At 29.3% G+C, this 25,154-nt stretch overlaps 1 protein-coding gene across 1 annotated transcript; it reads left to right on the top strand.

Annotated features, from left to right (window-relative positions):
* The first annotated feature begins 17,792 nt into the window (after nt 1-17,792).
* LOC114734453 (pathogenesis-related protein PR-4-like) lies at nt 17,793-18,426 on the top strand. The gene has a single exon (XM_028922084.1). The coding sequence runs from the start codon at nt 17,810-17,812 to the stop codon at nt 18,242-18,244; it is 435 nt and encodes a 144-aa protein (XP_028777917.1). The 5' UTR covers nt 17,793-17,809; the 3' UTR covers nt 18,245-18,426.
* The last annotated feature ends 6,728 nt before the right edge of the window (nt 18,427-25,154 follow it).

Genomic DNA, 25,154 nt, shown 5'->3' with positions numbered 1-25,154 from the left:
ATAATTTCAAAGATACAGGATAAAAAAATTAAATATACCATAAATAAGATTAAAATATTAGATACTGCTTACAAATAATATCAGTTTTGGATGTTACTTTATCCAAAAATTTATAGATTTATTATCCGTTTATTAAGAAGAAGAGTTAAGAATAAAAATAAATATTATCTCCGGTCCTTAATATAAAAACTAATTAATTGATTGGGTAAATTAAAAATATTAGTTAAGTTAGTTATTTTTAATAAATAGGTGTTATCTTTCCTGAAACACTTTTACTAATCATGCGTATTAGCTAAATCTATAATTTGATGAAGTATTTAATATGTACAACTATTACAAGGACTAGCTTAAAAAAAATAGATAAATACAAGATACAAAAAGAATTAAAGTTTTATATTTAAACCAAATAAAATATTAAATTAACTCTTATATGAAAGACTAAAGTAGTAATAGCTAATCATATTTCTAATTAAATGATAAAATATTCATATGGTCCTATTTATTTAAAGAAAAAAATTCGGTCTTATTTATAAGTTAAATCATTAAATTTTTTATATAAATGTATAATTTTGTATTCTTCATGTATTATCGTTAGATCAATTATTATTATCATAATATATATATTAAACATGAATAAAGTTAAAAAGTAATTAAATTAAAGAGGATATCTTCCAGTAATGTTTGGGTGAAGTAAAAAATATGGATAAATACAAATATATTGGGAAATTTTGAAAGGCTGCTTGTGCTTAAGAAAATAATACATTGAAAAAAAAAGAAAGGAAAAACGTTGAAAAAAAAACAAATGTTTGTTGCCCAGCACTCAAAATGGGGATGTTTTGAGTGATAAGCACCGAATGGGTACGTGTGGACCCACTAGATTGAAAACTCATCCACTGACAGGACAGGTTCGAGGGAACCAATTTAATTGTGTATCATGATGCTTATGGTATGATAAAATCTAAACTATTAAAATTAATTTTAATAATTTAAATTTAAAATTTTAACAACTAATTTTAAATAAAAATTTATTTTTAAAAAACTTACAATTAAGAGACTTTTTTATTTTTAATTATGTACCTATTAAAAAAATACTTTTTAAAAAATAAAAATATTAAATATCGGTCGTCCATATTAAAATTGAATGGTTAAAAGTTGATAAGTATTATGATGCTAACTAGTTCCCGAATTCAAGAGGTTACTCAAGCGGTCAAGCGTAAATAATTGAATTTAAGATTAGAAAAATGCATTTATTTCAACGCCCTTAAGTGACAACTGACAAAATATGAAGGAAAAAAAAAACATAATTGCCATCTGCTTCCTTTTTTTCTCTTTATAAGAAACATATGATCAAATTAGATAAAATAAAAAATTAATTAAAACTAGTTTAAATTAATAAATATGTAAAAATTATAAGTTTTTTTTAAAGATATCTTTATCTATAAGCAAGAGAAAGTATAAGAGAGAATAAAGAAATAACAGCCCGTGAAAAGTTTTTGGTTAATTGGCTGTCTGTTTTCTTTTTCGCATGAACAATTTAAAATCCCCTCCCCCTAGGAAGGGAAGTGGGCCACACACCTCCGTTTCTATTTGACAATACGGGATATAGAACTCATAATTCTTCTAAAATGGGTTTTAACGATACCACGAAAATGTCCTCGGCGGACCAATATACTGAAGACTTGTCCACCGTAGCCGCGACCTCACTTCATTTGTCGCATTAAATGGCAAGTTTCGGTAAAAAGAAAAACAAAACCATTGTGTTGTTAATTTATTATTAGAACTTTTTATTAATTATTTCTTTCGGTCTTTTTTATAGGATTCAATCATCCAGAATTTTGAGTTAATCCAATCTTTTCATATAAGATTCAGTTTGCAATTGTCTTAACATTAAATACATTTTTATTAATGTTAGTCCTAATTAAATGCAGTATCCTTTTCCCAGACTTTTTCTCATCTTTTTCCTCATTGTTTCTTTCTCTTGTTTATTTGGAAAAAAAAAGTAGTACATTTTTTATTCTTTACATATTCATTACTGGTCCAGTCCATAATATAACATCTAATTATGGAGTTGATTTTGATTCTAAATATAAGACCTATTTTTTTATATCTATCAATTTTATCAATATCACCTATCTTAGGGAGGGAGGATATAATAAAGATAATTAAGGCATTTTAGAACAAACACGTCATATTTATTATAGTTAACTAACTTATCTAACTTTTTTTAATTTAATCAAATTAGTTAAATAAGTTTTATATTAAGGATCGGAGGAATACTTTTAAAAGAACTGGTTAAGATCTCATAGTAATCTCTTCAGATAAAATAATAATGATGGTAGTAATCACATCAGGACATAATTGTTGTATATTTATTTTCAGAAAAATAAAATAAATCATTGTAGTCAAACAACAATACAATAAATATTTTTTAACAAAACAAATCATGATCATCCATTACATACCTACCGCAACAAAATAAAAATAGGAAAAATCACAAATAAAGACCCCCAAATTACTGAAATTACACAGAGGTCACCTGAATGAGCAAAATTACCATGAGGGACCCAATCTCATATTGTAAATATGAAATCTTGCTGAAATGTCTGAAATACCCCTCAGTCAAATGACAAGTTGACTACAAGAAATGACAAGTTCACTTTAACGAATAACAAGTTCAGTAGATCAAATCACAATTTGATTGAAGGTATGCCAAATAACAAGTTGACTATGGGAAATAACAAGTTTATTTTAGCAGATGACAACTTTAGTAGACCAAATTACAATTTGACTTAGGGGCATTTTAGACATTTTACAAAGATTTCATATTTACAATATGGAACTGGTCCCTCATGGTAATTTTACTTATTCAGGTAATCTCTGTGTAATTTTGATAATTTAGGGGTCTTTATTTGTAAATCATTGTAGTCAAACAACAATACAATAAATATTTTTAACAAAACAAAATCATGATCATCCATTACATACCTACCGCAACAAAATAAAAATATAATTTTATTTAATGTGGTACAACGAGTATACTTTATCATCGATTATTGGGATAAATGATACATCCTTTCAGTTATTTTCTTTACCAGCGATAATCCCCTTTCGATTAATTAGATTGCCAGCTGGGATTGAGATTTTTTTGGCCAAAGTTGATAGCTCTGCCCGCAGCTTATGGCGGCCACAATCGCGTGCGCATAATTGCGTGTTTTCTCTGATTGTTCTCTCTTTGTGATATTTTAATATTCCTACTCACGAATCAAATTCGAATCCCACTCCACATCTAATAAAATAATATTTGTGCTTAGCAAAAAAAAATATCTCCTCTGTTATAAATAAAAAAAATAGAGAAGAAGAGATAATCAATAAGAGAGAGTATTTCTCATCCCATTCAAAAATACTTAATATATTATATATGGCATCTATTTATAGGCACAATTTTACATCGTTAATAAAATCTATAGATTACAGAATAATAGAAGATAATTGTGAAATATAAAAATAATAAGAGATATTAAAGATCATAAAAAATATATGAAATAATAGAAGATATATGGACATCCATAAAAATATTATTATATTCATAACACTCCTTCTTGAATGTCCAATATATATGAATGTGTCTTATTAAAAAACTTCAATTAGAAAAATCCCATGGGACAAAAATCTAGCGAAAGAAAAAGAGTATATCATTCATTGATATATTATACAATGTTGTCTTATTAAAAACCTTGCTAAAAAAACCTAGTGGGACAAAACCATAGGTAAGGAAAAAAAGTACAGCATATATCAACTCCCTCTCTTGGCAACATTAGTTGACATTTTTGAGCTTGCAAAGTCTAATATAACAAACAAGCCTTCCAAATATTGTAGTGAGATAAAAATGTCAAATATGAATTTCATAATCTTCTAAAAATCATGAGACAAATCATTATTTTATGGTTTACCCACACATGGATCATAATGTGATCTCTCAACATTAGAATCAAACGAAAATACTTTATCTACATAGCCAATAAGATTAGTCTTGGATACTTTTAGATAAAATAATATCACATCCACGATATCTTTAAAGTAACGAAAAATGTTCCTAACTTCACTTCATCATCTTTAGGTTGGTAAAAATCTATATCATACTGATTAGCAAATGACATATCAGGTTTTGCGTGGCTAGATAAGTACATATGTGCTCCAGTGACATTAAAATATGGTATTTCCTAATTGAGTATTTATTCATCACTTTCTAGCTAGATATCTAAATGGATCTTTACTCCATATTTAAAGATCTTATAGCCATCAGAGCATATAATAGATGTTGCTTAATTATCCATATAATGGATGTGACTTATCCATGTTTCTTCTTCAAAGCTTTGATTTCAAATTTTTTCTTTAAGTAATTCGTAACTAAAACTCATCAAGAGTTTCAATGCTATCATCATAAATGGTACTGATAATAACAAACTTATTTTGAATCTTTTCACAAATGAACAAGTTAGAATATGTTTACATCATTCCTTCAGGCGATATTAACCACATATGCGTCGTATTGAGATTTAATTGAGTAGTGTTCTTAAGAGTATAATTGTATACTTCTAAAAACTTAAATCATTCAAGGATTTTTGTACATTATGATCCAGATCTATTCATATATTGGATTGTTTGAATTTACATAAGGATTTGAATCCTTTTGGAATTCACATATAATTTCACTATATAGTAAGTCATACGTTATAGTTATATATTTTCAAGACACACATGAAAAAAACTTCATTTATTACCAAATCGCCAGATTGATAAGACATTTAATTTAATCTACCTCAAGACTTTATTTCTCCTATTATTATACAAATGCCTATTTACATGATACTAGCATTACACTTCAAGTACTTAGGCTAAAGATGCACAAATACCTGTTATATTGTGTCTTCTCTTTTCTGTTGGCCAATCATTTTTCTATCTGTATTTCATGACAGATTTATATATAAGATCCTTATTTGATTATGTAATATCATCGCTAAAATTATTGTCGACAATTTTATTCTTTTATCGATTCCCTTTTCTTTTATGACATAACATATCAAGATCTTTTTATTGCTTTTAAATTTAAACCTTTTAAGGGCCAAATAGTTATGTCTTGCGCTCTTTTGCAATTTATGCCTCTTTAGTATGATCGTCATGATCATTTACTCCTTTTTTTTTTGGGAGCCGACCATACCTTCATGTTTTTAAAATTTCGTAAAAAATAGGAGCACTTTTAGTTGGAATAGAAAAGAAAAATTAATCTTTTGGTCCTTATAGTTTTCACTCATTTGTAACTCAATCTCTGCACTTTGACTCGGTGTAACTTAGTCCCTCTATTTTGACTCAACTGTGACTCAATCCTTAAAGTTTGACTCGCCGTAACTCGATCCCTATAGTTTTAACCATTTTATAATTTAGTCCCTCCTTTTATTACATATATAATTTTATTTTTCAAAAACACAAGGACTAAATTATAAATAAATATAATTTTATTTATATTTATAATTTATAATTTTCATACAAGTAAGTGTATGATGTAGAAAATAAATATTAAAAAAGAAAAATATTATAAATATAATTATGAAGCACCTGCGGAGTACTTAAAAGACTTTTTTACGACTTAATAATCTTTTTGTTTATTTTAATGAAAATTTTATTTTGCCAACTTATTTTAATGAAAAATACGTGAAGGAAAATATCAACTTTAATTCTTCTGTCATTGTCAGCTTTCTTTTTTAAATACAAAACAAATCACAATTAAACTTTACAATAAAGTTGATCTTAAATCTTTCAGTAGTTCACTGCCAAAATTTTGACCAGGTCCAATTTTTTTATGGAAGAGCAAATAATTGTGAGGGAAATAGTAAGTGGCTGAGAAGCTATCCTTATCTCTGTTTTATGGTTCAAATTCAATATTGTCATCTAATGGGAAAGGACCACAACTTTTTGACTGAAAATATCTTAGTGGACCCCTTGGAATCTTTTTTTGGGTCCCAACTAGAGGTGCCAATTATTTAGGTTCCAAGCCAATCAACTATTTTACCTATTATCTAATAAAAATGAAATTATTATTGGAGTACATCATGTAATTTACCTATAAATTGGTGCCCCCTTCACAACTTGTCTTGAGAAAATATGTTTCCTGCCAAGGAAAAAAATATAAAGTGCTTCTTTTTTTTAATTCTAGTAAATAGAGGTATCATTCTATTGAAGACATGTTCAAAATTCTAAATATGAGTATATATCCTAACAGAAGTTTTACCCTTGGTTTATCATATTATGAAAGACTAGCTCATTCTACTAAACTCAACCTCATTACTAAAATGTATTGTCCATTAAACTTTGGTTAATATGAAAATTTGACTGTTTCATCTCTTTTTGTGTAGAAGAATTTTTTGAATAATTATTTTTGTATAAATAGTTAAACGTATTTATCTTAAAAATATTAGCCTCCTACTCTATATTAAAACCAAACAGTCCCAATCATTTTGAAGACCCTCTGGCAAAGAAAAAAGCATTTTGAAGACCCAATTCATGTCATTTGTCTATTTTAATTCCTTTATTTCAGGCCAAACTTTCAATGTTAAAAAATATATATAATCCACTCAACACATTTTTTTCACCCCGAAATCACTTTTCTATAGAAACCTCTTTCCACATTCCTCTCCCTTTAAGCCTTAATTTCCATTTCCTTAAAAGTAAATATATATTTGATTTGAAAGTTTCATTATTCATTACTCATAAATAACAAAGCCAGCATGTGAATTGTGTCATATTTTTTACAAAAAAAAGAAATTACAATCAAATCTCAGAAGAGAAATATTATTAAAAGATTTCAATAACAACCTTAACAACATATAATAATAATAAGTTTTATAGTGAGAATGACAATATCTGAGAGTTGTTTTTCAATTATCCTTTTTGTTTAGGACCTCATTATAATTTTTTTTTTTCACTTATGCGTTCCTCGAAGTCAAAGAGACACCTATGGCTCAAAAATCAACTGTGGTGGACCCACGCGTCTGCATTCGGTGCTCATCCCTCAAAACGTCTTCATTTTGAGCGCTAGGTAGCCAAGTTTTTTTCCCCCCCATTTTTTTTCACTGTAACTTTGCTTTTTTTCTTTCTTATCACATGCAAGATGCGGTAGTGTCCCAAAATTCCTTGATCTGATTCTATTCATCTTTAGTGTTTTTCGCTTTATTATTAAACGAGTAACCAAATTAAATAAAATGATATTGATGTGTGAAAAAAATTAGCATAAAATAGTATTTAGTATCTATATACTATTTTTCATTTATATATCCAATATCCTAATGTTATATGTGATGCATCTAACACTCTAATCTTATTTATAATGTATTTAGCACCTCTCGATCATAAATAATATTATGGTCTTTGATGTAACTGAAAACTAATTTTAAAGATACAGGATAAAAAAAATTAAATGTACCATAAATAAGATTAAAATATTAGATACTACTTACAAATAATGTCAGTTTTGGATGTTATTTTATCCAAAAATTTATACATTTATAATCCGTTTATTAAGAAGAAGAGTTAGGAATAAAAATAAATATTCTCTGCAACCCTTAATATAAAAACTAATTAATTAATTTGAGAAAATTAAAAATATTAATTAAGTTAGTTATTTTTAATAAATAGTTGTTATCTCTAAAATACTTTTACTAATCATGTGTATTAGCTAAATTTATAATTTGATAAACTATTTAATATGTGCAACTATTGCAAGGATTAGTTTAAAAAAATAGATAAATACGAGATATAAAAAGAATTGAAGTTTTATAGTTAAAACTAAATAAAATATCAAATTAACTCTTATATAAAAGACTGGAAGTAGTAATATATAATCATATTTCTAATTAAATGATAAAATACTCATATGGTCCTATTTATTTAAAGAAAAAAAATTTGATCACATTTATAAGTTAAATCATTAAATTTTTTATATGAATATATAATTGGAAAAATCCCAAAAAAAGCCTCTGGAATATACCAAATCTCAATTGGGTCCTTAAATTTCGAAAATGACAGAATGGGTCATTGACCCAATCTGTCATTTGTGAAATTCAGGCAAATTGACATTTTGCCCCTGAGCAAAAGTGAGTAGTTATTCTCTAAACAAATCTAGATAACGCTTACACTGTTCTAGTGATTACAAGATTCGTTGTAGTTAATAATAAGGTACCTGACAATTATAAGATACCTGACTATGAAAAAATGAGTAGTTATTCTCTACACAAATCTAGGTAATGCTTACATTGTTCTAGTGATTACAGAATTAGTTGTAGTTAATAACAAGACACCTGACTATGAAAAAGTGAGTAGTTATTCGCTACACGAATCTAGGTAACACCTAAACTCTTATAGTGATTCCTTGAATCATTGTAGTGAATGAATAAATGAGGGCAAAATTGTCAATTAGCCTGAATTTCACAAATGACAGATTGGGTCAATGACCCATTCTGTCATTTTCGAAATTTAAGGACTCAATCTGACATTTCCCATATTCCAATGACCTTTTTTGGGATTTTCCCTATATAATTTTCTGCTCTTTATTTATTATGGTTAGATCAATTATCATTATAATAAAATATATATTAAATATGAATAAAGTTAAAAATAATTAAATTAAAGAAGATATCTTCGAGTAATGTTTGGGTGAAGTAAAAAATGTGGATAAATATAAATATATTGAGAAATTTTGAAAGGCTGCATGTGCTTAACAAAATAATACTCCTCCTGTCTTAATATAGGATCCAATTATTGAGTTGGTTTTGATCTAAATATAAGATCCATTTCTCATATTTATCAGTGTTCTCTAAATTACCCCTATGAATACTTCCTCAACCATAATCAAGTAGAAGGGTAGAGGGGAGAGAGGGTATTAAGAAAGATGATTATATATTTTAAGAAAAACATGTCACATTTCTTATAATTAACTAACTTACCTAACTTCCTTAATTTAATCAAATTAGTTAAATAGGTCTTATATTAAGGATCGGACGAGTACATTGGAAAAAAATTGTCGCCCAAGCACCGAATGGGGACCTGTGGACCCACTAGATTGAAAACTTATCCATTGACAGGACAGGTTCGAGGGAACCATTTTGAACGCGTATCACTCATTACATGATAAAATCTAAACTATTTAAAATTAATTTTAATAATTTAAATTTAAAATTTTTAACAACTAATTTTTCAATAAAAATTTATTTTTAAAAAACATACAATTAAGAGATTATTTCATTTTTATTATGTATCTATTAAAAGAAAAATATTTTTTTAAAAATAAAAATATTAAATATTAAATATCAGTCGTCTATATTAAAATTGAATAGTTGAGAGTTGATAAGTATCATGATGCTCACGACTACAATAAATATTGAAACTAGTTTCGAATTCAAGATGTTACTCAAGTGGTCAAGCGTAAATAATTGAATTTAAGATTAGAAAAATGTATTTATTTCAACGCCCTTAAGTGACAACTGACAAAATATGAAGCAAAAAAAACATAATTGTCATCTACTCCGTTCATCTCTTTTTATAAGAAATATATGATCAAATTAGATAAAATAAAAAATTAATTAAAACTATATAATCAAATTAGATAAAATAAAAAATTAATTAAAACTAGTTAAAATTAAAGATACGTTTATCTATAAGCAAAAGAAAGTATAAGTGAGGATAAAGAAATAACAGCCCGTGAAATGTTTTTGGTTAATTGGCTGTCTGTTTTCTTTTTCGCATGAACAATTTAAAATCCCCTCCCCCAGGGAAGGGAAGTGGGCCACACACCTCCGTTTCTATTTGACAGTACGGGATATAGAACTCATAATTCTTCTAAAAAGACGTAGGGTGCCAACTGTGCTCTTGAGTCTTGACCTTCGTTGGTTGACTTGGTCATGTTGTTCATAATGGGGAGGGACCACAGCTTTTTAACAATACCACGAAAATGTCCTCGGTGGACCAAATTAGACGTCACTTCATACGTCGCATTGAATGGCAAGGGAAAATTATCGTGGAATCCCTCAAAATCTAATTATCAAAAAGCACTACAATTGCTGAATGACAAGTTTCGGTAAACAAAATAACAAAACCATTATGTTGTTAATTTATTATTAGAACTTTTTATTAATTATTCCTCGGTCTTTTTTTATAAGATTTAATTATCCAAAATTTTGAGTTAATCCAATCTTTTCATATAAGATTCAGTTTGCAATTGTCTTAACATTAAATATATTTTTATTAATTTTAGTCCTAATTAAATGCATTATCCTTTTGCTAGGCTTTTTCTCATCTTTTTCCTCATTATTTCTTTCTCTTGTTTATTTGGTAAAAAAAAAGTAGTATATTTTTTATTCTTTACATATTTATTACTGCTCCAATTCTTAATATAGTACCTAATTATAGAGTTGATTTTGATATTAAATATAAGACCTATTTTTTATATCTATCAATTTTTTTCAAATCATTGCCATTGATACTCCCTCAACCATAATCAAGTATAAGAGAGAGGGAGAATATAATAAAGATAATTAAGGTATTTTAGGAAAAACATATCATATTTATTATAGTTAACTAACTTATCTAACTCTCTTTATTTAATCAAATTAGTTAAATAGGTCTCATATTAGGGATCGGAAAAGTATTTTTAAAAGAACTGGTTAAGATCTCATAGTAATCTCTTCAGATAAAATAATAATGATGGTAGTAATCACAACAGGACATAAGTGTTGTATATTTATTTTCAGAAAAATAAAATAAATCATTGTAGTCAAACAACAATACAATAAATGTTTTTTAACAAAACAAATCATGATCATCCATTCCATACCTACAGCAACAAAATAAAAATATAATTTTATTTAATGCTGTACAACGAGTATACTTTATCATCGATTATTGAGATAAATGATAAATCCCTCTCAGTTATTTCTTTCCCAGCGATAATTCCCTTTCAATTAATTAGACTGCCGGCTGGGATTGAGATTTTTTTGGCTAAAGTTGATAGCTCTGCTATGGCGGCCACAATTGCTTGCGCATAATTGCGTGTTTTCTCTGATTGTTCTCTCTGTGATATTTTACTGTTGTTACTCACGAATCAAATTCGAATCCCACTTAAAGAACTATGCACGTCTAATAAAATAATATTTGTGCTCAGCAAAAAAATCTTTATTCTGTTATAAATAAGAATAATAGAGAAGACGAGATGATCAACAAGAGAGAGTATTTCTCATTCCATTCAAGAATGCTTAATATATTACATATGGCATCTATTTATAGGCACAATGTTATATCTTTAATAGAATCTACAGATTACACAATAATATGAGATACTTGTGTGATATAGAAATAAGTGGAGATATTGGAGATCATGGGAGATATATGAAATAATATGAGATACATGGATATCTATAAAAATATTATTATATTCATAACATTCCCTCTTGGATGTCCAATATATATGAGTGTGTCTAATTAAAAAACTTTAACTAGAAAAAATCTCGTGAAACAAAAATCTAGCGAAAGAAAAGGAGTATATTATTTATTAATATATTATGCAATGTTGTCTTATTAAGAACCTTGCTAGGAAAACTCAGTGGAACAAAACCATAGACAAGGGGAAAAAAAAAAGTGCAGCGTGTATCAACTCCTCCTCTTGGCAACATTAGTTGATATTTTCGAGCCTGTAAAGTCTAATATAACAAACAAGCCTTCCAAATATTGTAGTGAGATAAAAATGTTAAATATGAATTTCATAATCTTCTAAAAATTATGAGACAAATCATCATTTTATGGTTTACCCACACATGGATCATACTGTGATCTCTTAACATTAGAATCAAACGAAAATACTTTATCTACATAGCCAATAAGATTAGTCTTGGATAGCTTCAAATAAAATAATATCACATCCACGATACCCTTAAAGTAACGAAAAATGTTCTTAACTTCACTTTATCATCTTTGGGTTGGTGAAAAACTATATCATGCTGATTAGCAAATGATATATCAAGTTTTGCGTAACTAGATAGGTACATATGTGCTCCAGTGACATTAAACAATGGTACTTCCTGACCAAGTATTTATTCATCACTTTCTAGATGTCTAAATGGATCTTTACTCCACATTTAAAGATCTTACAGCTTTCAGAGCATATAATAGATGTGGCTTGATTATCCACATAATGGATGTAACTTATCCATGTTTATTCTTCCCAAAGCTTTGATTTCAAATTCTTTCTTTAAGTAATTCATAACTAAAACTCATCAAGAGTTTCAATGCTATCATCATAAATGGTACTGATAATAAACTTATTTTGAATCTTTTCACAAGTGGACAAGTTGGAATATGTTTACATCATTCCTTCAGGCAATATTAACCTCATATGCCTCGTATACAGACTTAATTGAGCAGTGTTCTTAAGAGTATAATTGTATACTTTTAGAAACTTAAATCTTTTAAAGATTTTTATACATTATGATTCAAAACTATTCATATATTAGATCGTTTGAATTTACATAAGGATTTGAATCCTTCTGGGATTCACATATAATTTCACTATATAGTAAGCCATATGTTATAGTTATATATTTTCCAGACACACATGAAAAAACTTCATTTATTACCAGACCGTTAGATTGATAAGACATTTAATTTAATCCACCTCAAAACTTTATTTCTCCTATTATTATACAAATGCCTATTTATATGATACTAGCTTTACACTTCAAGTACTTAGGCTAAAGATATACAAATCCCTGTTATATTGCGTCTTTTCTTTTCTGTTGGCCAAATATTTTTCTGTTTGTATTTCATGACAGATTTATATATAAGATCCTCATTTGATTATGTAATATCATCGCTAAAATTATTGTCGATAATTTTATTCCTTTATCGATTCCCTTTACTTTTATGACATAACATATCAAGATCTTTTTGTTGTTTTCAAATACTTAAACCTCTTTAAGGGTCAAATTGTTATGTCTTAAGCTCTTTTGCAATTTATGCCTCTTTATTATAATCATCATGATCATTTGCTCCTTTTTTTCGGGAATTGATCATATTTTCATGTTTTTAACATTTCTTAAAAAATAGGAGCATTCTTAGGGACCAAAAGATTAATTTTCCCATATAAAAATTAAGAATTCTCATTTGGGTCAGTAATTACATCTGGCATATATTAGTAATATTTTATGAATGTAACACTTTATGAACTTCTAATTCATACTACCATATTTGGGAACATGCAATGTAGGTCTCCTAAATCTATAAGTCTCCTTTAGAAATATTATTTTATTTCATTTAGAGACAAACAAGAATAAGGAAGTTCTTATCGAACATTGATCCCAACTTATATTTAATACCCATCTGTGTGTATTATTATGGTGGAATAATAGATATTGCACATTCTAAGATAAAAAATGTCTGGCTCCTGACTAAAAGCCAATTATGATGGGAGAATTCACAATACATTATTTGCTTGATGCATTTATATGCAAAATATATAAAATCAATCATCCCAATACTCAAATGGGAATTTTGTTCTCATAAACTCTGGTCTAACTATTTATAGAGGCTTTTACTAAGCATATAATCATCAACAACATGAGGAACAACCACTGGCAATCTCAACAAGAATCATATTGATTTCATAGTCAGAAACTTATGTACTCAATGTAATTATTTGAATATATTTGCAAATTTTGGATTATAAGTTGATCATAAACACTTATAACAATTTCATAGTTGCATCTTTCACTCATAAAGTATCAATTTGGTCCACCTATATCTAAATGGACCCATGTATAAACTTAATGCATTATAAATCTACATGGATCCGATTTTAAGCACAGCTAATGATGTTCTTTTATTTATGAGAACAAACAGCATATAGAAATTCTTGAATCATATATTATTTTTAAAGAATCTTCTGGTTCTTTAATAAATGCCAATGCACATTTTTCATGATATTTTGCATCATTGTGATCTGAAATGATCTGATCGGTCATGCCAAATTATAAATGTATGAACTTCTGGTTTATTGTAAAATTATTCTCAATTATTAGTAAACTTATTGTTACCATATCATATTATTCATTTTTTACCTTAATATTTCATAAGGAATATGTTATTAATTATGGATTTTATCTTTAGGATAATAAATCATGATATAGCTCTTCTAGAGCCTTATTTTCCAATCTTTCATCCAATAGTAGAGACTTGTGCACTCATGGAGGGTTAAGCGCCACTGACTCTTCTAAAGTCTTTTTCAAAAGGAATATGAGATATAAAAAATGACATGAATATTAATAATAACAAATTTCATCCAACATAATTCACACTTATATTCCAACAATCTCCCCCTCAAGTGTGAGTCATATAAATATACTTTTCTTATTTGTGTATTTCAAAAAGAGTGAATAGTATATAGTAAACTAATAACATATCTTTAACTTAAAAATTTGAGTGCTTCTTGATTTAGATATAATCATGGATTTTAATCTAATTGAGCTGTCGCCTTAAGACTCTTTGATGAACAAATATTCTGATATATATACATATGTTTGTGGGTCATAATTTTCATTATTAATTTCTTTTCTAACCCACAAAGAGTGGGGAGATCTACTTAGCTATTCAAGAACTATATCGATTTTATTACCAGTTCTTTAGGAACTATATCAACTTTTTGTTATTAGTCCTTCTAGAACTACATTAATTTTTTTTTATTACATATAGTTCTTCAGAAATTAACATATATTGTTATTTCACTATATCATATATTTAACTTCTTGTTATGCTTTTTCAAAATATGAAGTATTTATTTTTTTCACAACATATATATTTTCTCAATATTTCATTATTCAAAAACATTACTTTTTTTATTTATTCTATAACACTTTAAATCTTATTCATAAATTTATAAATCTAACAGAAATTTGAAAAGATCTATAAGGACCAAAATCAAACTATATAGTTATGAAGATTTGAATCATAAGCTTTCAAGGTTATTTATAAGTTATGAGTCTTTAAGATATAAATATATTTTTCAAAGATCATTTATGTCACTTTTTGAAACATAAGCCTTCAAGGCTTTAAAAATGTCACAAGTTATAAAACATCATAAGTTATTCTTTTCATATCATTTAATAACATGAGTGTAATGGTTATTAGCCATTTAGTAATAGGAAATCATAATATTAATAAATATCAACTTGAATGTCAAGAATATATGAGAATAAGATAAAAATAAAATTTAAACTTTAAATTAATTAAATGTAAAATATTAAATGTAACATGAAATAAGGAGAAAAGATAAACTCCAATATCAACACATCTTTCACTACATAATCATTAGTTTTCTGGGTTATATTATTTATAGTTCTAATTGTTATAATTTTTTCTTTTATAAATAAGCCATATAATGATCCTCCTCAAAATCAAAACTATATGGCTTCAGGCTATTTAATAAAAAAATAAAGATACATGGCATCTAGTTATTTAATTTCAAAATAAACAAAATCAAAGATATATGGCTTCTAGCCATAAGGTAGAAATTTAAAGTTATATGGCTTCTAACCATTTAATAAAATAACAAAAAATCAAATATATATGACTTCTGGTCATAAGATAGAAAACCAAAGTTATATGGCTGCGAGTCATTTAATAAGATATAGAAAAATTAAATACATATGAGACTTCTAGCCATAAAATAAAAAGTCAACGTTATATAACTTTTGATTATAATATAGAAAATCAAAACCATATGGCTTGTAGCTATTTAATTTGAAAAGAATGAAAAATCAGAGTTATATGGCTTCTGGCCATTTAATCTCAATAAGATGAAAAATTAGAATTATATGACTTCTAGTCATTTGACTTTAGACGTTAACTCTTTAAAAATACTGCTAGTATCCATTGAAATTTTGAATTCTATCGAAACAGTGACATCAGGTCAATGAGGAATAGATGGGGAAAAAAAATCTCTCATCACAATTAGTATGGAAGGTATAATAGCCATATCAAAAATTAATTATAGCGCTAAAATGTAAAGCAAAATTTCCAATCTTAGCCATGAAATCCAATGTATAAAACAACGGTAAAAGATATTTTCAATTTCATATAATGGCTTAGATTATCCTAGAAGATCAACTGCATATACAAATACTTTGAAACACCATGTATATAATGTTTGAGATATTTTCATTTGAATAGAACAAACGATACTTTAGAAAAAAATCATAGAGATGATACTCTAAAGTTATGCTAAGGATAAAAGGTATATCATACGTACCTTGGTTAGAGTTTCGTGCTGATAACGTATTATAAATAAAGAAAAAATAGAGAAGAATAATAGAGAAGAAGGCAGGATCAACAAGAAAGATTATTTCTCAGTCCATTCAAGAGTACTCAATACATTATACATGGCCTTTATTTATAGACACAACTTTACATTTTTGATAGAATTTACAGATTATATAATAAAAGGAGATAATTGTGGGATATAGAGATAACAGGAGATATTAGAGATTATAGGAGATATAAGAGATGGTGGGAGATATATGGATACCCATAAAGATATTATTATATTTATAACATATTCATCATTATATTGTATCTTTAAAACTTATGATTTTGACCAATATATAGCACCAGGCGCGTTAAATTAAAGTTATTATGTTAAATATTCTAATTATTTAATATCAATTAAAATTTATACTAAAAATTTTAAAATCATTAATCTACTCTAGTGTGTGAAGAATTTTCAACAAAACCATAAAAATCCATGCAAAGATCGAGTAATTTGGTCTTGAAACTACAAAAGTACACACACACACACATATGAGCTGTAACATACATTTAATTTAGCAATCTTTTCACTGATGTATCCCTTTTGTTCATCCAATTATAAGTGAATGATACTTTTTAATTTCTACCCCCATCAATGATGGGTTGGCATACTAAGTAAAGTGACGCAAAATGAATTAGATTTACGAGATGAATGTAAGCTCTATTAGAGTATTACAACAATTACTCTTGGATGATACTATTGACTATATACTCTAGGATTAATGAGAGGTGAAGATCTTAGCTGACTTTCCTGGTTTGGGTGAGATTTTCTTATCCCACGCCTTTAACACAGCAATCAATGGCCCTTTATATAGAGCCTTGCTTAACTAACTAAAATAGGTTTAATAAAACCATCAAAAAATATATTCACACTTGACAAAATAAAAATCTTTTTAGATATTTATCTTGTACAATATTAAAGATAAGTTAAACCAAATTTAAGTTTAGCTTCGCTGCGCATCTTGTTCTGAGATTATTAGCGTGCGAGTTCAATGTTTTTTAAGTTTATGAAGTTCTAAAAGAAAACACAATAATTTGTCAGAACTTTTGCATTTTATATACATGCGTTAAGTTCATTATATAGATATCTGTGGATATTTCAACAGACTGATGTTGTCCAGACGATGATGATGATGATCAAAGGAAGGTCGATAACAAATCACTTGCCTTCTCTTGAATGGATGCATCTTATTATATCATTTCTTGAACCAGCTTCCTCCATAAATATAATATATATACAAGGGTTATCATGAGGAGGAGGAAGAAATTAATGGGGAGGAGAGCGATCGAAGTCAACAATATACAAAAGGAAGGGGTAATTTGATAATTTTACAGAACGAGCGGGCCTATATATACATATTATTACCACCATCCATGGCTGGAGAGGAAGAAAAGAAGGCAAAAGAGATCAATGGGGAAGGTCAGCGTCGCATTGTGGGCGGTGTTCGTGGTGAGCTCAGTGGGAATAGCATGGGGACAGAGCGCCACCAATGTGAGGGCCACCTATCACATGTACCAACCAGAGCTTCATAACTGGGATTTGATGGCCGTCAGTGCATTTTGCTCCACCTGGGACGCCTCCAAGTCTCTCTCCTGGCGCCGCAAATATGGCTGGACTGCCTTCTGTGGCCCCGTCGGCCCCCGTGGTCGGGCCGCCTGCGGCCGCTGCCTCCGAGTCACCAACACCCGCACTCGCGCACAGCAGACCGTGAGGATTGTGGATCAGTGCAGTAACGGCGGTTTGGACCTGGACGTCGGAGTCTTCCGGAGGTTGGATACCGACGGCAACGGCAACGCTCAGGGCCATCTGTTCGTCAACTACGACTTCGTCGACTGCCACGACTGATACGTCCGATCGATCTCATCATCCCAACCACTTCTCTTGCTTTGAAAATAAAAGCACTTTAGTTAGTTATCAGAGGGTGCCCAGCATTCTCTTATACCCTGTTTGGTTTATGAAATCAATGTAATAATGGTTGGGAATGTAACGTAATAAAATGATGATTTCAATAAAGTTGTTTGCAGCTACTCTCTGTACTACTGCTATAAATCATTTCTAGCTAATTTCCTATTTTTTTGTATATCAATAAAAATAGTTAAAATTATTAAATTTATCACAAAATTTAAGTAATTGTTAATATTATCCTTATTAAATATGGGAATATATGGTAAAAAGTATTTAATGCTCCTTGAAATTAAGCAAATGCCTTATAAAGAGCTAAAAATACTTGTTAGTTGATGCTTTATAAGAAGGACCAGAAATATAGTAGAGTTGTTTAATACTACCTCCGGTTTTTGACATAAAAGTTTGTTTAACTTTTATTTGGTTCTAATTATAAAACTCTAATTCATTTTGATTGTCATATTATCTATTTTTTTAAAAGTAATCCTTGTAATAATAATAATTCTAACCAATATACTTAGTTAGTAAGAATATTTTAAGAAAAACAACACATATTTATTATAAATAATTAATTTAACTAATTTTTTTAATCTATTCAAATTAATCAAGTAGCTCTTAAATACTGGGTAACATCATCTTGGTCCTTATTATTTGTCACTTGTGCCATTTTTAATGTTTCATTTTCAATTCTAAGCCTACTAATTATAGTAAAGATGGAGAGAAAGTGAACAAGTGAGAGAAAATAAAAACAATTAAAAGCGGTGAATTTGTCATTAAATTAAATTTAAGTCATTTTTATTTTTACTAATCATACTAAACTTCAATATCGTATTAATTTTTATTCTTTCACTACCTTTATTAGATATGGATATATATGGTAAAAAAGAAATATTTAATATTAATATTCCTTGAAATTAAGAAAATGCCTTATATAAAAGGGAAAATGACATTAAGGTCCCACACAAGCAAATATACAGCAAATAGTCCCTTGAAATGTGATAATTCTTCTGAAGTCCCAAAGGGATTTGACTACAATTTTTAGAAAGTTAAAATGATTTCCTTGCCCTAGCGTATCAGAAATAGAAGTATTGAGGTGAGTTTCCTGCACAGTGTGGCTCTGTTATGACTGAGAGAGAGGACGTGGAGAAAGAAGGAAGGAGCCATTCTCCCCCATTACTATTAGTGAACTTCAAAGAGGTTCCATTTGAATCTCCATAAATTTTCAGATCTGGAAATTTCTTTTCTCTCCTCTCCTAGAACATTTTTCTTGACAGATTGATTGTGTTTGGGAATGAGAAATCAAAAAATCATTTTTTCCTTTGGTACTGTAAAGCCTTTGTTTTCAGTCTAATATGAACAAGTAAATTAATGGAAAAACTGTGTTTTTGGCTAGTGTGTGTTGGTGATTGAAGTTGGATTAATAGGATAATCATGGATGCTCTGTTTTTGGGTGTATTATGGGTGGTTTTGCTCTGTTTGGCATTACTTCAGTGGCAAAGGAAGAAAAAAATGAAGGTTAGTATGGGTAGAAACCCTTAATACAAAATGGAATATTGTGTTGTCAATCAAGCCGTAATAGTTGTCAATGTGTGCCGCGACAGTTGTCAAGGTTGCTACTTGACTTGTCAATGACAGTTGTGTGATTCTTGATGCAGATTTATATTATTGATGGCGAGTACGTATGGAAAGCATCTATTGTTCTTTGTTCATATAGGAGAAAAGTTTATAAATGATGGAAAAGATGATATGAGATATGTGAAAGGTAGTGTAAGAACAACAACTATAAAAAAGGAACAAGTTATGAAGAATTGAAGGAAATTATATCATCAATTGTTGGAAAAGAAAGTAACTCATTTCTCTTGAAATTCTCAGTTGTGTTTGATAAAAAAAACATTTGTGGAGTTGGTAGATGTTGATAGGGTAGAATATTTGATAAAGTTCAATGAAGGAAATGGTCATATGTATGTAGAAGAGAATGGAATCCATATAGAAACAACAAGGGATAATGCAATGGAGGAGCAAGATGTGTAAGTTTAGTTTAACAAATATGTTACTGTCATTTCTTGGTATTTTAGTTGTTACTGTCTTGCTACCAACTTGCCAATGCATGCACCCTGATTTATCATTTCCTGCAAAATTGATCAATTATTTGAAGGTGTCAATAAATTGTCTATATCTCCACCTACCTTGTTGGATGAGATTGGAGAGCCACCATCAATTCCTTGTGTTGTTGATACTCCGATAGTGAACTACAAGAGTTAAAGGTTGGCTATTTGTGGTGGTTGGTTAGCCATCCAAATAATGAACATGGGGATGAAGTGATGTCGAAGCTATCGAACTATAATAAGAGCAAGAAGAGGAGATAAAGTAGTCAATTAATTTTTTATTCTGTTAGGCCAGGATGTGTTGTAAGACAAGTAGTAATAGCTCAATGGTCAACAAGTCATTTTGTAACAAACTGATTAAATTATGTTATAATATTATTACCTTTGTAATTATTGACAAGAGACAGTGCGACCACTGACAAGGGATAGTGCGACCATTGACAAGTCAAGATGCCACCACTGACAAGGGACAGTGTGACCATTGACAAGGGACATTGCGACCATTAACAAGTCACAGTGCCACCATTCACAAGGGATAATGCAGTTATTGATACTTCATTAATAATGATTATATATGACAATATAACCAAAATATAAAATGTCAGAGTGATTTAAAATATCATATGAAACTAAAACAGGTTATGTAACTTGAATACATATTGTTGACAACTTACATTTGCAAATTAATTGACAAGTCATACTGTAATGACTGACAAGTCATAACAACTCTATTGACAATGCAGGGTGCAACTAATTACAACTGAAATGATAGCAAAATGTCAGTTCATGGCTAATTTTCATTTACACCTTCATATGCATGAAACTACACCAACTTCATAACCCATCCTAACAAAAATATAGGGTTGCATGTAATTACCAAACTAACTATTGGTGTGCCTCTATTTACAAAAAATTCCATTCACACCCATTTACAAAATATTCCCTTCACATCCATATACAAAAAATAGCTGACTTCAATATATTCTCAGCTAGGATTTGGGTTCTTGTATGTGTTGGCAATGTGTCCAGGCTTTTTGCATCTTCCACAATGATACACTTTCTTATTTTGTAGAATTCATTTGTGGTGTAGGTGTTGGGATCATTTCAACATCACAAGGAATTGATGGTGGCTCTCCAATCTCATCAAACATGATAGATGGAGACATAGACAATCCATTGATACCTTTAAATAATTGATTAATCCTGCAGGAAATGACAAGTCAGGGTGTATGCATTGGCAAGTTGGTAGCAAGACAGTAACAATTGCAATACCAAGAAATGATAATAACATACTTATTAAACTAAACTTACACATCTTGCTCCTCCATTGCATTATCCCTTATTGCTTCTATGTGGTCCTTATTTCCATTCTCTTCTACGTACACATGACCACTTTCTTTATTGAACTTTATCAAATGTTCTACCCCATCATCATCTACCAACTCTACAAATGTTTTTTTTATCAAATACAACTGAGAATTTCAAGAGAAATGAGTTATTTTCTTTTCTAATAATTGATGACATAATTTCCTTCAATTTTTCATAACTTGTTCTCTTCTTTATAGTTGTTGTTCTTACACTACCTCATATCATCTTCTCCATCATTTATAAACTTTTCTCCTATATGAAGAAAGCACAATAGATGCTTTCTAGATATACCCACCATCAATAACATCAACCCGCATCAAGAATCATGCAACTGTCATTAACAAGTCAAGTAGCAATGTTGACAACTGTCACGGCATATATTGACAACTATCGCAACCTGATTGACAATACAATATCCCATTTCGTACTAAGGGTTTCTACCCACACTAACCTTCATCTTTTTCTTTCTTTGCCCCTGAAGTAATGCCAAAACAAAGCAAAACCACCCACAATACACCCAAAAATAGAGTACCTATGATTATTCTACAAACCCAACTTAAATCATCAACACACACCAACCAAAAACACAGTTTTTTCATTGATTTACTTGTTCATATTAGATCAAAAACAAAAGCTTTGCAATACCAAAGGCAAAAATGATTTTCTGATTTCTCATTCTCAAACACAATCAATCTGTCAAGAAAAATGTTCCAGGAGAGAAAAGGAAAGAAATTTCCAGACCTAAAGATTTGTGGAGATTCAAATGGAACCTCTTTGGAATTCACTAATGGTAATGGGGAAAATACTTCATTATCAATGGCTCCTTCCTTTTTTCTCCACATCCTCTCTCTCTCAGCCATAATAGAACCCCACTGCGCAGTAAACTCACCTCAGCACCTTCTATTTCTGAGATGCTAGAGCAAAGAAGTCATTTTAACTTTCTGAAAATTGCAGCCAAGTCCCTTTGAGACTTTAGAAGAATTATCACAATTTAGGGGACCTTTTTGCCGTGTATTTGCTTGTGTGGGACCTTAATGTCATTTTCCCTATATAAAAACAAAAACGACTTGTTAGTTGATGGCTTGTAATGAGCCTTCTAGAAGCATAGTAGTAAGTTTGTTACCACCAAAATGTTGACCAGGTGCAAGCAGTGTTGGTGGAGGAGTAATAATTGTGAGGGAAATGGGTGCCTGAGACGAATCCTTAAAAGATATCCATCCATGTTCTGTGTTTCGTGGACGACTAATGGTGGCCCTCAACTTTTTTGACTATCTTTTAGTGGACAGCTCGGAATCTTTAATCTGTTTACCTCTCATCCTAATCTACATTTTTTTAAGAATTGTACTATAATCTTAACACAATCAAATTTATAGAATACAAAATAATAATGTGAAAGAAATTTTGTCTAAGTGAAAGCACTTATAAATGCTTATACATTAATTGCAAATCCAAACGACCCCTTACTAGTTCACCCCACTTATAATTACGCAGCCTTTGATATTATTATCTCTCCTCTTTTTTCCTATTTTCTCAACACTATTATATTCCAACATTATGATCGGTTTAGTTTCCTCCTGGCTTAGCTTACATAACGATAGACATATATACCTAATTTGATTTGTGACTATTCATTAACAATTACACCTACTACTTTGGCAAAAATAAATAAATAAATAAAGGCAATTACCCCTGCTATTTAATTAGATACGATATATATATATATGTAAACAATGACTTTTTAGTTTACTTAATTTTCTAATAAAGTTCTTCTAAATCTTTCAATTCTCTCTGATATGATTTTAGCTCAAAATTTTGACCTGGTCCAAGTGTTTATGAAGGAGCAATAATTGTGGAGGAAAAAAGTGGCTGAGAAGAATGCTTTGATATCTATGTCCGATGTTTCATAGACAATGGGCCATGTTTGGTACGAAAGATTGTGACTAGGTCAGGAAATGAGAAAATTGGTATTGTTTAGCAGGTGGCATTCAGCATATACATATGCCTCATTTGATAGAAATATTAAAAATTGGGATTGAGAAATAAATTGGGATGAGATTGAAAAAAAATCTATCACAAATAATAATGTGAAAGAAATTTTGTCTAAGTGAAAGCACTTATAAATGCTTATACATTAATTGCAAATCCAAACGACCCCTTACTAGTTCACCCCACTTATAATTACGCAGCCTTTGATATTATTATCTCTCCTCTTTTTCCTATTTTCTCAACACTATTATATTCCAACATTATGATCGGTTTAGTTTCCTCCTGGCTTAGCTTACATAACGATAGACATATATACCTAATTTGATTTGTGACTATTCATTAACAATTACACCTACTACTTTGGCAAAAATAAATAAATAAATAAAGGCATTACCCCTGCTATTTAATTAGATACGATATATATATATATATAGATATGTAAACAATGACTTTTTAGTTTACTTAATTTTCTAATAAAGTTCTTCTAAATCTTTCAATTCTCTCTGATATGATTTTAGCTCCAAAATTTTGACCTGGTCCAAGTGTTTATGAAGGAGCAATAATTGTGAGAGGAAAAAAGTGGCTGAGAAGAATGCTTTGATATCTATGTCCGATGTTTCATAGACAATGGGCCATGTTTGGTACGAAAGATTGTGACTAGGTCAGGAAATGAGAAAATTTGTATTGTTTAGCAGGTGGCATTCAGGATATACATATGCCTCATTTGATAGAAAATATTAAAAATGAGAAATAGGAATTGGGATTGAGATTGAAAAAAAATCTATCACAAAAGTATTTAATACAAGAGATTACTTATTACATAAGATTGGACAAACCCATGCATGTGGGATTAGAAAATACCATGAGAGAATATGGTTTTTTTAAACCCATATATATGGGTTTGTCCAATCCCATATAACAAGCAATTATTAGTCATGCTAAAGACTTTTTTAATAATTTTTCTCAATTACAATTCTAGTCTTTATCTCTCATTTTCAATGTTTCACACCAAGACCATAGTGTCCTGGGACTGGACAAACTTATCTCTCCTGGTATTGCTTTTTCACGTTTCAATCCCGCGATTGGTGATTTTGAAAACAAAAATATCCCTGACTATAATCATTTTCGAATAAGAGTGTCCTTTCGAATTTTGCCTTTTATAGATTAAACTCATCTCTTCTATTTAATTTGGTTTTCGAATCCAATTATGTGCTTTAGATATATAACTGGTGAAAAGGATCCAAGCACTTTACACACTATATATAAGAAAAGACGAGGAGGACAGTGTCATCGTGAGGGGGTTTCATTATGTGCTTCTCTATTTCAATTAATAGTAATATAAGAGCTGGTGATTAATTTGAATAGATTAAAAAATTAGCTAAATTAGTTATTTA

Source organism: Neltuma alba, unplaced genomic scaffold (assembly GCF_004799145.2).
Source record: "Neltuma alba isolate B1F8T4 unplaced genomic scaffold, ASM479914v2 tig00013101_pilon, whole genome shotgun sequence".
Lineage (NCBI taxonomy): Eukaryota > Viridiplantae > Streptophyta > Magnoliopsida > Fabales > Fabaceae > Neltuma > Neltuma alba.
The sequence above is the reverse complement of the archived record's forward strand: the minus strand, read 5'-3'. Positions and strand labels throughout refer to the sequence as shown.

What these genes read in the sequence shown, in the direction of transcription:
- LOC114734453 (XM_028922084.1), top strand. Translation starts at nt 17,810, where the DNA reads ATGGGGAAGGTCAGCGTCGCATTGTGGGCGGTGTTCGTGGTGAGCTCA.